The following is a 12,948-nucleotide window of genomic DNA, read 5'->3' as shown; positions in this document are numbered from 1 at the left end:
GCCCCTGTCTTCGTGAAACTTATATACTAATAGGAAGAGCATCCTGCAGCAACTGTGACCAAGGACAAGGAGGAACCTATGAGGTAGGAGAGCCAGGAGATGTGATGTCCCAGAAGCTGCACACACCCAAGAGGAGGGAGAAGAAATCCAGCGGTTTTCAATACTGCTGATGAGGCAAATAACAGCAGAGAGAAAACTGATCTCTGGATGCAATAAGATTTAATAAACTCGCCAGGGGAAGAAGCAGCAGCCATTTCTGCAGAATGTGAGGCAGTGCTCAGGTACTGATGAGGTACCTGAAGCAGTAAAGGAGTGTGGAGTGTCTGGAGCTGAGGTCTGAGTCAGCGGAGGGGCGGGGGTGTCTCCATACTCAAGAGGCAGTGGACATGCTCTGTGTTGAAACCCACATCCTGAAGTAGCTAAAGCAGAAAGCCGACTTGCTCCAGTATAAGGCTCAGCTGCAGAACCTAGCATTGCGTTTCGTTTGCCTGCAAATCATTCTCTCTCCTCTCAAAAGCTATTCAGCTTCAAGGCAGATGGCTGCTTGGTTACACGGGATGAAGTCACTGCCTTCACTTCGCCTGTCTCTGAAACCCAAGTCATTTCCCCTTTCAGTCAAACCTCCCCCTTTCTGATGTGTTGACCTTTCTTTGAGACTCGAGGACCACATCTCCAGCATCAGCATGTCTCTGCAGTGTCCCGAGTCAATAGCAACCCACGATTCATCACCATCCGGCATCTTCGAGATGCACATCTGCTCTTCTGTGTGGTCCCCGTCCCTCATATGGGTGATGGCACTGGGTCAGACGAACACACAGCTCTCCTCAGTTAGCTTTCAGTTTCTAGGATCCCTGTAGAGATGGTCTTGAGTCTCTTCTAGGCATCTTTGCAATTTGCCCTCAAGGGGCTTCACAAACTCTGTAAGTTGCTGCTTCTACTTTCAGTTTCAAATGGCAGTTAAAAAAAGAAAAAGAAAAAGTAACAAATAATTCACGTTTCAAAACCGCATAAAGTACATACTTCATACCCACCATTTACAACTTTTTAACTCAAGGGCTTTGGCATCACACCCAAGAAGAGAAAAATGGAAACCTGACTTCATATCTTCATGTCTGGAGCTCCACCCAGGACTCTGTTCATGCTAGGCCATGCTCACCCACTGAACCGCATCCACAGCCCTCACCATAGGATACCTGATCTCCATCACCCTGGAGCAGTGGCTCTGGACCGTCCTAACACTGAGGCCCTTTAATACAATTCCTCACGTTGTGGTGACCCTTATTTATAAAAATCGTTCCATTGCTACTCTATAAGACAGCCATTTCTATTGCTGCTACTATGCATTGTAGTGTAGATATCTGATTTGTGACTCCCCAAAGGAGTCACAACCCACAGGTTGAGACCCAGTGCCCTGAAAAGTAACTTTATGCCTGTGAGCAGTCAGTCCTTGTTTATCTTCTTTCTAACCAGCAATGGTAACCACTCATCTTTGCAGATTCGTTTGTTCCAGATATTTCATGTAAATAAAATCATACAATGTGCGGCCTTTTGGTGTGTTCCTTCTTTCATTTAGCCTGTTGTCAAGGTTCATCCATGTTAAGCCACATTCTCTCTCTTTTTTTATCCATTGTGAGTCTCACATCATGCACCCAAGTCTCACTCATCTCCCTGTTCCCTTGTATCCACCCTCTGCCCTTACAAACTCCCCCTAAAATAATGCTCGCACACACATACACACCAAAACAAAACATACAAACATCTTGCAATGGAAGCTGCAGTGTGTCACATCATGTAACACAGTGTACCCCTCTGTCCACACATCCCCGTTTGCAAATGCTCATTGCAGTGATTCATGAGTGTGGTTCAAGGTCCCTGGCGTCTGTGAAACCATCAATATTGGACCATCACCAAGACTCCTCTTGGTTATCCCGTTGTTGCCCTGAGATCCTGCAGCTTTGGATCAGCAGGACTGGCTTTTTCACACACTCCAGTAATTCATAGACGACGTTGATTTTGGAGGTGGGCCAACTCCAAGCCCTGGATCTGGGCCTGGGTGGTGGCTGAGCTGGTCAGCATGCCAGTTCTCCATACCATGGTGAGCTCTCCAGGACTGTTCTGGCTAGACCACTCAGGAGGCAGGAGGCAGGAGGCAGGAGGCAGGAGGCAGGAGGCAGGAGGCAGGAGGCAGGAGGCAGGAGGCAGGAGGCAGGAGGCAGGAGGCAGGAGGCAGGAGGCAGGAGGCAGGAGGCAGGAGGCAGGAGGCAGGAGGCAGGAGGCAGGAGGCAGGAGGCAGGAGGCAGGAGGCAGGAGGCAGGAGGCAGGAGGCAGGAGGCAGCTCTCCTGCTCTCACGCTCTTGGATCCATCTCTCCTGCATCCATATCTCCAAAGCTAGCTTGACTGTGCTGCCCAGTCAAGTGCTGCAGCCATGAGGGGCAGGGCCAGCTCTCCCAGTCTTATGACCCCCAAGTCTAACTCTTCTGACTGTGACAGGTGGCAAGGGGTGAGGAAGAGGCATGCATTATTACCTCAACGCCCAGGCCACCTCATGTTAAGCTACATTCTTAATATGTTACGCATGATAGAGTATCCCAGCGCTTCATTCAGAGCATTTTCTGAATGAATAAATAGTATTCTATCACATAAGCATATGGAACTTTAGTGTACTTGTAATCAATAAATGATGTAATTGTTATAAATTATCCCTGGTTTCAAACAATAAGGCAAATTTTGAATGTTCAAACAAACAACAACACTAAAGCTTTCTCGTTGCTTTTATATTTTTTTTTTCCTGCAGGGTAAAAAAATTGACTCATTAGTTGGTAGACTTTTTGGATTACTTCTTCCTTTCTGCCAGTGTAGATAATGTTGCGATGAGCACTTGTGCTCAAGTTTGTGCTAAGACGTATGCTTTCATTTCTCCTGAGTAGACATACCAATGGGATCACTGGCTCACAGGGAGTCTGTTCTTTGCAAAAATCATCTTCCACAGTGGCGGTGACTTGGCACTTCTCTACCAGTGTGCAAAGGCTCAACTTCCTCCATATCCTCGACACCCATGGTTGTCAGCTTTTTCTGTTAACCATCGTAGGAGAAATGATGAGCAATTCTTGGCATCACAGTCAGGAGCCACTTCACTTTAAAGTCTTATATTTTATTTACTGTGAGTATACAGACATGAATATGGAGGCACAGACTAGTTCTGTACTCCAGATCTTAAATGTTTTAGTGATGTAGTTGACGTTGGCTATGTAGACCTGTGATCTTTCTACCAGACTGGCTGGGAGATTTGTGAAAATTAGTCACAAACCTTGATTTTTTGTATTGACCTTAAGAGAAAAAAATTGTAGCTAATGATAGAAGTGATATATTATTTACCTTTCTCCAGTTGTCATTACTTGACACAATAAACTTACTCTGCTCTGCTCTATACCCTGCAGATCCAGATTATCTTCCTTATTGTCTGCCACCTTTGAATACTTTGAGCACGGATTGTGCCCCAGGCCTCTCTGTATTTACACTGTTTGGCACATGAAAGACTTGTGAAAAATGCTTGATGGATTAAATTTGAAAAATAGGTCAAAACACTGCAAAATAAATGACTCTATTGCAATTCATTTCTTTAGATGAGACATAATGATACATAATAAAGGGAGACACATTGTCATATATGATGATTTATTAAGAATTACATTGAGACCAGGGTCACAAGTCCCTTCCAGTTGGTACCAGCACCAGGGCACCTTGGGCACAGAGTCAGCAAACACCCCCAAGGTCCCCACAGGACTCTCCACAGGATCTTAGAACCTCTGGTGAGTGGAACACAACTTCTGCCAGGAGGCAGGTTCGAACACCAGATATCTGGGCACCTTCCCTGCAAGAGGCGAGCTTGCCTGCAGAGAGTACTCTGACCACTGAAACTCAGGAGAGAGCTAGTCTCCAAGGTCTGCTGATAGAGCCTAACATAATCACATGAGGAACAAGCTCTAACCAGAGACAACTATAACAACTAACTCCAGAGATTACCAGATGGTGAAAGGCAAACGTAAGAATCTTACTAACAGAAACCAAGACCACTCTCCATCATCAGAACACAGCACTCCCACCCCACCCAGTCCTGGGCACCCCAACAAACCCGAAATGATAGACCCAGATTTAAAAGCATGTCTCATGATGATGGTAGAGGACATCAAGAAGGACTTTAATAACTCACTTAAAGAAATACAGGAGAACACTGCTAAACAGGTAGAAGACCTTAAAGAGGAAGCATAAAAATCCCTTAAAGAATTGCAGGAAAACACAACCAAACAGGTGATGGAATTGAATAAAACCATCCAAGACCTAAAAAGGGAAGTAGACACAATAAAGAAAACCCAAAGTGAGGCAACGATGGAGATAGAAACCCTAGGAAAGAAATCTGGAACCATAGATGCAAGCATCAGCAACAGAATACAAGAAATGGAAGAGAGAGTCTCAGGTGCAGAAGATTCCATAGAGAACATGGGCACAACAATCAGAGAAAATGCAAAATGCAAAAAGATCCTAACGCAAAACATCCAGGAAATTCAGGACACAATGAGAAAACCAAACCTACGGATAATAGGAGTTGATGAGAATGGAGATTTTCAACTTAAAGGGCCAGCAAATATCTTCAACAAAATTACAGAAGAAAACTTCCCAAACCTAAAGAAAGACATGCCCATGAACAGACAAGAAGCCTACAGAACTCCAAATAGACTGGACCAGAAAAGAAATTCCTCCAGACACATAATAATCAGAACAACAAATGCACTAAATAAAGATAGAATATTAAAAGCAGTAAGGGAAAAAGGTCAAGTAACATATAAAGGCAGGCCTATCAGAGTTACACCAGACTTTTCACCAGAGACTATGAAAGCCAGAAGATCCTGGACAGATGTTATACAGACACTAAGAGAACACAAATGCCAGCCCAAGCTATTATACCCAGCCAAACTCTCAATTACCATAGATGGAGAAACCAAAGTATTCCACGACAAAACCAAATCCACAAAATATCTTTCCATGAATCCAGCCCTTCAAAGGATAATAACAGAAAAAAAAAAAAAAACAATACAAGGACGGAAACCACACCCTAGAAAAAGCAAGAAAGTAATCCTTCAACAAACCAAAAGGAAGACAGCCACAAGAACAGAATGCCAACTCTAACAACAAAAATAATAGGAAGCAACAATTACTTTTCCTTAATATCTCTTAATATCAATGGACTCAAATCCCCAATAAAAAGACATAGACTAACAGGCTGGCTACACAAACAGGACCCAACATTCTGCTGCTTACAGGAAACCCATCTCAGGGAAAAAGACAGACACTAACGCAGAATGAAAGGCTGGAAAACAATTTTCCAAGCAAATGGTCTGAAGAAACAAGCTGGAGTAGCCATTCTAATATCGGATAAAATCGACTTCCAACCCAAAGTTATCAAAAAAGACAAGGAGGGACACTTCATACTCAACAAAGGTAAAATCCTCCAAGAGGAACCCTCAATTCTGAATATCTATGCTCCAAATGCAAGGGCAGCCACATTCATTAAAGAAACTTTAGTAAAGCTCAAAGCACACATTGCACTTCACACAATAATAGTGGGAGACTTCAACACACCACTTTCATCAATGGACAGATCGTGGAAACAGAAACTAAACAGGGACACAGTGAAACTAACAGAAGTTATGAAACAAATGGACTTAACAGATATCTACAGAACATTTTATCCTAAAACAAAAGGATATACCTTCTTCTCAGCACCTCACGGGACCTTCTCCAAAATTGACCATATAATTGGTCACAAAACAAGCCTCAACAGATACAAAAATATTGAAATTGTCCCATGCATCCTATCAGACCACCATGGATTAAGGCTGATCTTCAATAACAACATAAATAATGGAAAGTCAACATTCTCGTGGAAACTGAACAACACTCTTCTCAATGATACCTTGGTCAAGGAAGGAATAAAGAAAGAAATTAAAGACATTTTAGAGTTTAATGAAAATGAAGCCGCAACATACCCAAACTTATGGGGCAGAATGAAAGCATTTCTAAGAGGGAAACTCATAGCTCTGAGTGCCTCCAAAAAGAAACTGGAGAGAGCACACACTAGCAGCTTGACAACACACCTAAAAGCTCTAGAAAAAAACGGAAGCAAATTCACCCAAGAGGAGTAGATGTCAGGAAATAATCAAACTCAGGGGTGAAATCAACCAAGTGGAAACAAGAAGAACAAGAAGAAAGGATCAACCAAACGAGGAGCTGGTTCTTTGAGAAAATCAACAAGATAGATAAACCCTTAGCCAGACTCACTAGAGGGCACAGGGACAGCATCCTAATTAACAATATCAGAAATGAAAAGGGAGATATAACAACAGATCCTGAAGAAATCCAAAACACCATCAGATCCTTCTACAAAAGGCTATACTCACCAAAACTGGAAAACCTGGATGAAATGGACAAATTTCTAGACAGATACCAGGTACCAAAGTTAAATCAGGATCAAATTAACGATCTAAACAGTCCCATATCCCCTAAAGAAATAGAAGCAGTGATTAATAGTCTCCCAACCAAAAAAAGCCCAGGACTAGATGGGTTTAGTGCAGAGTTCTATCAGACCTTCAAAGAAGATCTAATTCAAGTTCTGCAAAAACTATTCCACAAAATAGAAGTAGAAGGTACCCTACCCAACTCATTCTATGAAGCCACAATTACTCTGATACCTAAACCACAGAAAGATCCTACAAAGATAGAGAACTTCAAACCAATTTCCCTTATGAATATCGATGCAAAAATACTCAATAAAATTCTCGCTAACCGAATCCAAGAACACATTAAAACAATCATCCATCCTGACCAAGTAGGTTTTATTCCAGGGATGCAGGGATGGTTTAATATATGGAAATCCATCAATGTAATCCATTATATAAACAAACTCAAAGACAAAAACCACATGATCATCTCGTTAGATGCTGAGAAAGCATTCGACAAATCCAACACCCATTCATGATAAAAGTCTTGGAAAGATCAGGAATTCAAGGCCTGCTATGCTCTCCGGTCGAGTCAGCTGGACAAGCCGAAAGGCTTAAAAGTCACTCATGAGGCAAGGAAGCTCTCCTCCTGGAGTCTGGCGTTCCCTTAATTCTCCATTCCCACGTTAGTCTAGTGTATGGATCCACGTGCTCTCTTTCAGTATCATCTTATTATAAGTGCCTTTTAAGATTGAATTCTGACATAGCTAAAGCCTTCCACCAGTGTTCCAACAGTCCTAGAACATCCTTGAACTAGACAGTGATATTCAGAATACCCTCTGGTATTACACTATCAATAAAAGCCAAGTCGCTCCCATATACAGGAATTTACAATGGTTTAGGAAGTAGATCGGGCTGTGGTTTTAGAGTATTGCATTATTCATGAGATGGTTAGCTAGAACGGAACTCCCTAGTTAGAACCATGACTTGGGTGTGAAAGCCCTTACCCTAGGAGTGAAAAGTTCTCACACCTGTCTTCTAAGACTATAGTTGACCTTAGACAGGGCTGACTTTGTCTCAGTTATTTTATTGCCCAGTTCCTGCCAGTCTTTGCGTTTTTATTCCTCTGTTCTGTGTAAGAGTCATTAAGCATCCGGTTACCTCATTTGTACCTTGCAGGTATGTCACCCAACTTCCTTATTGTCTTCTGCATAAAAAGTCTGATGTTCGATTTGAAAAATTACACTCAGATTCCACACGACCTCTCCTGTGTGTGTCTGTTTGTCATTCATCCACGCTTTGCCCACCCACGTAGAGAGACCCATTCCACGCAGACACAGGGACCCAGAGGGTCTGCAGCAAAGGCCCATACCTAACCATGATAAAAGCAATCTACAGCAAACCAGTAGCCAACATCAAAGTAAATGGTGAGAAGCTGGAAGCAATCCCACTAAAATCAGGGACTAGACAAGGCTGCCCACTTTCTCCCTACCTATTCAACATTGTACTTGAAGTCCTAGCCAGAGCAATTCGACAACAAAAGGAGATCAAGGGGATACAAATTGGAAAGGAAGAAGTCAAAATATCACTTTTTGCAGATGATATGATAGTATATATAAGTGACCCTAAAAATTCCATCAGAGAACTCCTAAACCTGATAAACAGCTTCGGTAAAGTAGCTGGATATAAAATTAACTCAAACAAGTCAATGGCCTTTCTCTACACAAAGAATAAACAGGCTGAGAAAGAAATTGGGGAAACAACACCCTTCTCAATAGTCACAAATAATAAAAAATACCTTGGCGTGACTCTAACTAAGGAAGTGAAAGATCTGTATGATAAGAACTTCAAGTCTCTGAAGAAAGAAATTAAAGAAGATCTCAGAAGATGGGAAGATCTCCCATGCTCATGGATTGGCAGGATCAACATTGTAAAAATGGCTATCTTGCCAAAAGCAATCTACAGATTCAATGCAATCCCCATCAAAATTCCAACTCAATTCTTCAACGAATTAGAAAGAGCAATCTGCAAATTCATCTGGAATAACAAAAAACCTAGGATAGCAAAAACTCTTCTCAAGGATAAAAGAACCTCTGGAGGAATCACCATGCCTGACCTAAAGCTGTACTACAGAGCAATTGTGATTAAAAACTGCATGGTACTGGTATAGAAACAGACAAGTAGACCAATGGAATAGAATTGAAGACCCAGAAATGAACCCACACACCTATGTTCACTTGATCTTTGACAAGCGACCTAAAACCATCCAGTGAAAAAAAAGACAGCATTTTCAACAAATGGTGCTGGCACAACTGGTGGTTATCATGTAGAAGAATGCGAATTGATCCATTCCTATCTCCTTGTACTAAGGTCAAATCTAAGTGGATCAAGGAACTCCACATAAAACCAGAGACACTGAAACTTATAGAGGAGAAAGTGGGGGAAAGCCTCGAAGATATGGGCACAGGGGAAAAATTCCTGAATAGAACAGCAATGGCTTGTACTGTAAGATCGAGAATAGACAAATGGACCTCATGAAACTGCAAAGCTTCTGTAAGACAAAAAGGCCACCAACAGATTGGGAAAGGATCTTTACCTATCCCAAATCGGATAGGGGACTAATATCCAATATATATAAAGAACTCAAGAAGGTAGACTCCATAAAATCAAATAACCCCATTAAAAATGGGGATCAGAGCTAAACAAAGAATTCTCACCTGAGGAATACCGAATGGCTGAAAAGCACCTGAAAAATTGTTCAGCATCCTTAATCAACAGCGAAATGCTAATCAAAACAACCCTGAGATTCCATCTCACACCAGTCAGAATGGCTAAGATCAAAAATTCAGGTGACAGCAGATGCTGGCAAGGATGTGGAGAAAGAGAAACACTCATCCATTGTTGGTGGGATTGCAACCTTGTACAACCACTCTGGAAATCAGTCTGGCGGTTCCTCAGAAAATTGGACATAGTACTACCGGAGGATTCCGCAATACCTCTCCTGGGCATATATCCAGAAAATGTTCCAACTAGTAGGAATGACACATGCTCCACTATGTTCATAGCAGCCTTATTTATAAAAGCCAGAAGCTGGAAAGAACCCAGATGCCCCTCAACAGAGGAATGGATACAAAAAATGTGGTACATGTACACAATGGAGTACTACTCAGCTATTAAAAAGAATGAATTTATGAAATTCCTAGGCAAATGGTTGGACCTAGAGGGCATCATCCTGATTGAGGTAACCCAATCACAAAAGAACTCAAATGTCATGTACTCACTGATAAGTGGATATTAGCCCAGAAACTTAGAATACCCAAGATATAAGATACAATTTATGAAACACATGAAACTCAAGAAGAACGAAGACCAAAGTGTGGACACTTTGCCCCTTCTTAGAATTGGGAACAAAACACCCATGGAAGGAGTTACAGAGACAAAGTTTGGAGCAGAGACAAAAGGATGGACCATCTAGAGACTGCCATATCCAGGGATCCATCCCATAATCAGCCTCCAAATGCTGACACCATTGCATACACTAGCAAGATTTTGTTGAAAGGACTCTGATATAGCTGTCTCTTGTGAGACTATGCTGGGGCCTAGCAAACACATAAGTGGATGCTCACAGTCAGCTATTGGATGGATCACAGGGCCCCCAATGGAGGAGCTAGAGAAAGTACCCAAGGAACTGAAGGGATCTGCAACCCTATAGGTGGAACAACAATATGAACTAACCAGTACCCTGGAGCTCTTGTCTCTAGCTGCATATGTATCAAAAGTTGTCCTAGTTGGCCATCAATGGAAAGAGATGCCCATTGGTCATGCAAACTTTATATGCCTCAGTACAGGGGAACGCCATGGCCAAAAAGTGGGAGTGGGTGGGTAGGGGAGTGGGGCGGGTATGGGGGACTTTTGGGATAGCATTGGAAATGTAAATGAGAAAAATACCTAATAAAAATATTGTAAAAGAAAAAAAAAGATTTACATTGAACTAGGCTTAGTGCCTGCATGTATAAGCTAGCTAGTTAAGGCAGGATGCACACACCAGCATGATGGCTGAACTCAGGCCTACATTGTGTAAAAGTTTGGTCTGCTTGTAATTAATGTGATATGATCACCCTAAACTATCCCTAACCTCAATTCCAAATATCTAACCTACACACTGAATCTTTCTCATTGTCTGTATAAAAAATTCGCGGGGGGGGGGGGTAAAAGCACAGGGATATATAAGAAGGGAAATTCTCCATTTCTCCCTGAACTTTACATTTTAACGCTACAACTTCAAATTAAATGGAGGGAAACTCAAAACAATTCCACAAAAGTCAACAAGACAAAGTTGTCCACTCTTTCTGTTCCTACTCAATATAGCTCTTGAAGTTTTAGCAAGAGCAATAAGGTGGCTGAAGGAGAGCAATGGGATACAAATTGGAAAAGAAGTCAATAATATCATTTGCAGATGATATGATAGTATACATGAGTGACCCTAAAATTCTACTATGGAATTCTTACAGATGGTAATCACTTTCAGCTAAGTGTCTGGATCCAAAATTTAAAGAAAAAAAATCAGTAGCAGTTCTGTATACACATGACAAAGGGATTGAGAAAGAAATCGGTGAAGCAACACGCTTCATAATAGCCACAAATATATAAAATATCTTGATGTAACTCTAACCAAGCAAGTGAAAGACCTGTATGACAAGAACTTCAAGTCTTTTAGGAAAGAAATTGAAGAAGGTATCAGAAGATGGAAAGATCTTCCATGTTCATGGATTGGTAAGATTAACATAGTAAAAATATCTATCCTACTAAAAGCAATCTTCAGATTCAACACAATTCCCATCAAAATTCTAACACAATTCTTTATAGACCTTGAAAAGAAAGTTTTCAACTTCATATGAAAAAACAGGAAACTCAGGAGAGCTAAAACAATACTGTACAATAAAAGAACATCTGGAGTTACCACCATCCCTGATTTCAAGCTCTACTACAGAGCTAGAGTAATAAAAAACTGTATGATATTGGCATAAAAACAGACATATTGATCAGTAGAACTGAACTGAAGACAGAGACATAAATGTACACACCCATGGACATCTGATTTTTGATAAAGAAGTCAGAAGTACACCCTGGGGAACAAAAGAAAGAATCTTTAACAAATGGTTCTGGTTAAACTGGATGTCTGAATGTAGAAAAAAGCAAATAGATCCATATTTATCACCTTGCATAAAACTCAGATCCAATTGGATCAAAGACCTCAACACAAAACTGACACACTGAACCTAAAAAGAGAAAGTGGGACAGTAGTCTTGAACACATTAACACATGAGACAACTTCTTAAACAGAACACTAATAGCACAGGCACTAAGATTAACAACTAATAAATGGGACATCATGAAACAGAAAGGCTTCTGCAAGGCAAAGAACACTATCAGTTGGATAAAGTGACAGCCTACCAAAAGGAAAAGATTTTTTTACCAACTCCACCACTGATAGAGATTAAGTATTCAAACTATGGAAAGAACTCAAGAAATTAAATATCAAAAAACCAAATAATCCAACTAAAAATGTACAGATCTAAATAGATAATTCTCAACAGAGAAATCTCAAATGACTGAGAAACACATAAAGAAATGTCCAACATCCTTAGCCATCAAATATAAATCAAAACTAAGTTGAAATTGTATCTTACATCTGTCACAATGGCTAAGATTAATAATACAAGTGACAGCACATGCTGATAAGGATGTGGAGCAAAGGGAACACTTCTTCACTGCTGGTGGGAGTGAAAACTCTTACAGACAGTATGAAAATCCATATGGCAGCTCTTCATAAAATTAGGAATTGATCTACCTCAAGACCCAGTTGTAACTTTAATTTTTCCAAAACCTATTTTTATTGATGGTTCTTAAACAGTTTAATGTCCCTTGTAGCCCAGCACCCACTAGAGGTAGAGAGAAAGAAAGGAAATGGACCTGTTCAGAAAGGTTCTTTGGAGCAACTCCTGTCTGGGTTGTCTGGAAATTTGCAGTTTAGTTCACAGGTCGATCTTCAAGGACAGCACTAGCGAAGTCATCTCAGACAGAAGGGGACTTTTGATATCTCCAACAATTTTTCGGTTATTTTTTTCTGCAGGTATTTGTTACTTCTCTTTCACCTTATTTCTGGCCATGTACTGAAAATGACTATTAGAAAAGAAAGACCACTTCCCGAGAGGATCTGCCAAAGAACAGAGGATGGTGCCACCATGCTAGAGACAAACAGGAATCCTTAGACATAAAAGGGACTGACAACTCTCCACCATGTTCTTTCTAGGAGACCCCTTTAAACCTTTCATTCCCCAGAGTGGAAGGAAGGTTAGACATTTTAATTTACATACACTGCACAAATCATCTCACCCTCTCGTGCCACCAGCACAAAGCCTGCTGTTGTCCACGAACAGTTTGAAATTGTAA

General features: G+C 41.2%; 1 protein-coding gene across 1 annotated transcript in view; it reads right to left on the bottom strand.

The window, feature by feature from the left end:
- Positions 1-202: 202 nt before the first annotated feature.
- Cdc20b (cell division cycle 20B) overlaps positions 203-12,948 on the bottom strand; it is an 86,045-nt gene continuing 73,299 nt past the window's right edge. The window contains exon 12 of the mRNA XM_006517655.3: positions 203-934. Coding sequence (XP_006517718.1) covers positions 900-934 — 35 coding nt within the window. The 3' untranslated portion in view covers positions 203-899. The remainder of the gene's footprint in view (positions 935-12,948) is intronic.

Source organism: Mus musculus, chromosome 13 (genome assembly GCF_000001635.26).
Source record: "Mus musculus strain C57BL/6J chromosome 13, GRCm38.p6 C57BL/6J".
Lineage (NCBI taxonomy): Eukaryota > Metazoa > Chordata > Mammalia > Rodentia > Muridae > Mus > Mus musculus.
Note: the sequence above shows the minus strand (reverse complement) of the source record. Positions and strands in the feature narration are given on the sequence as shown.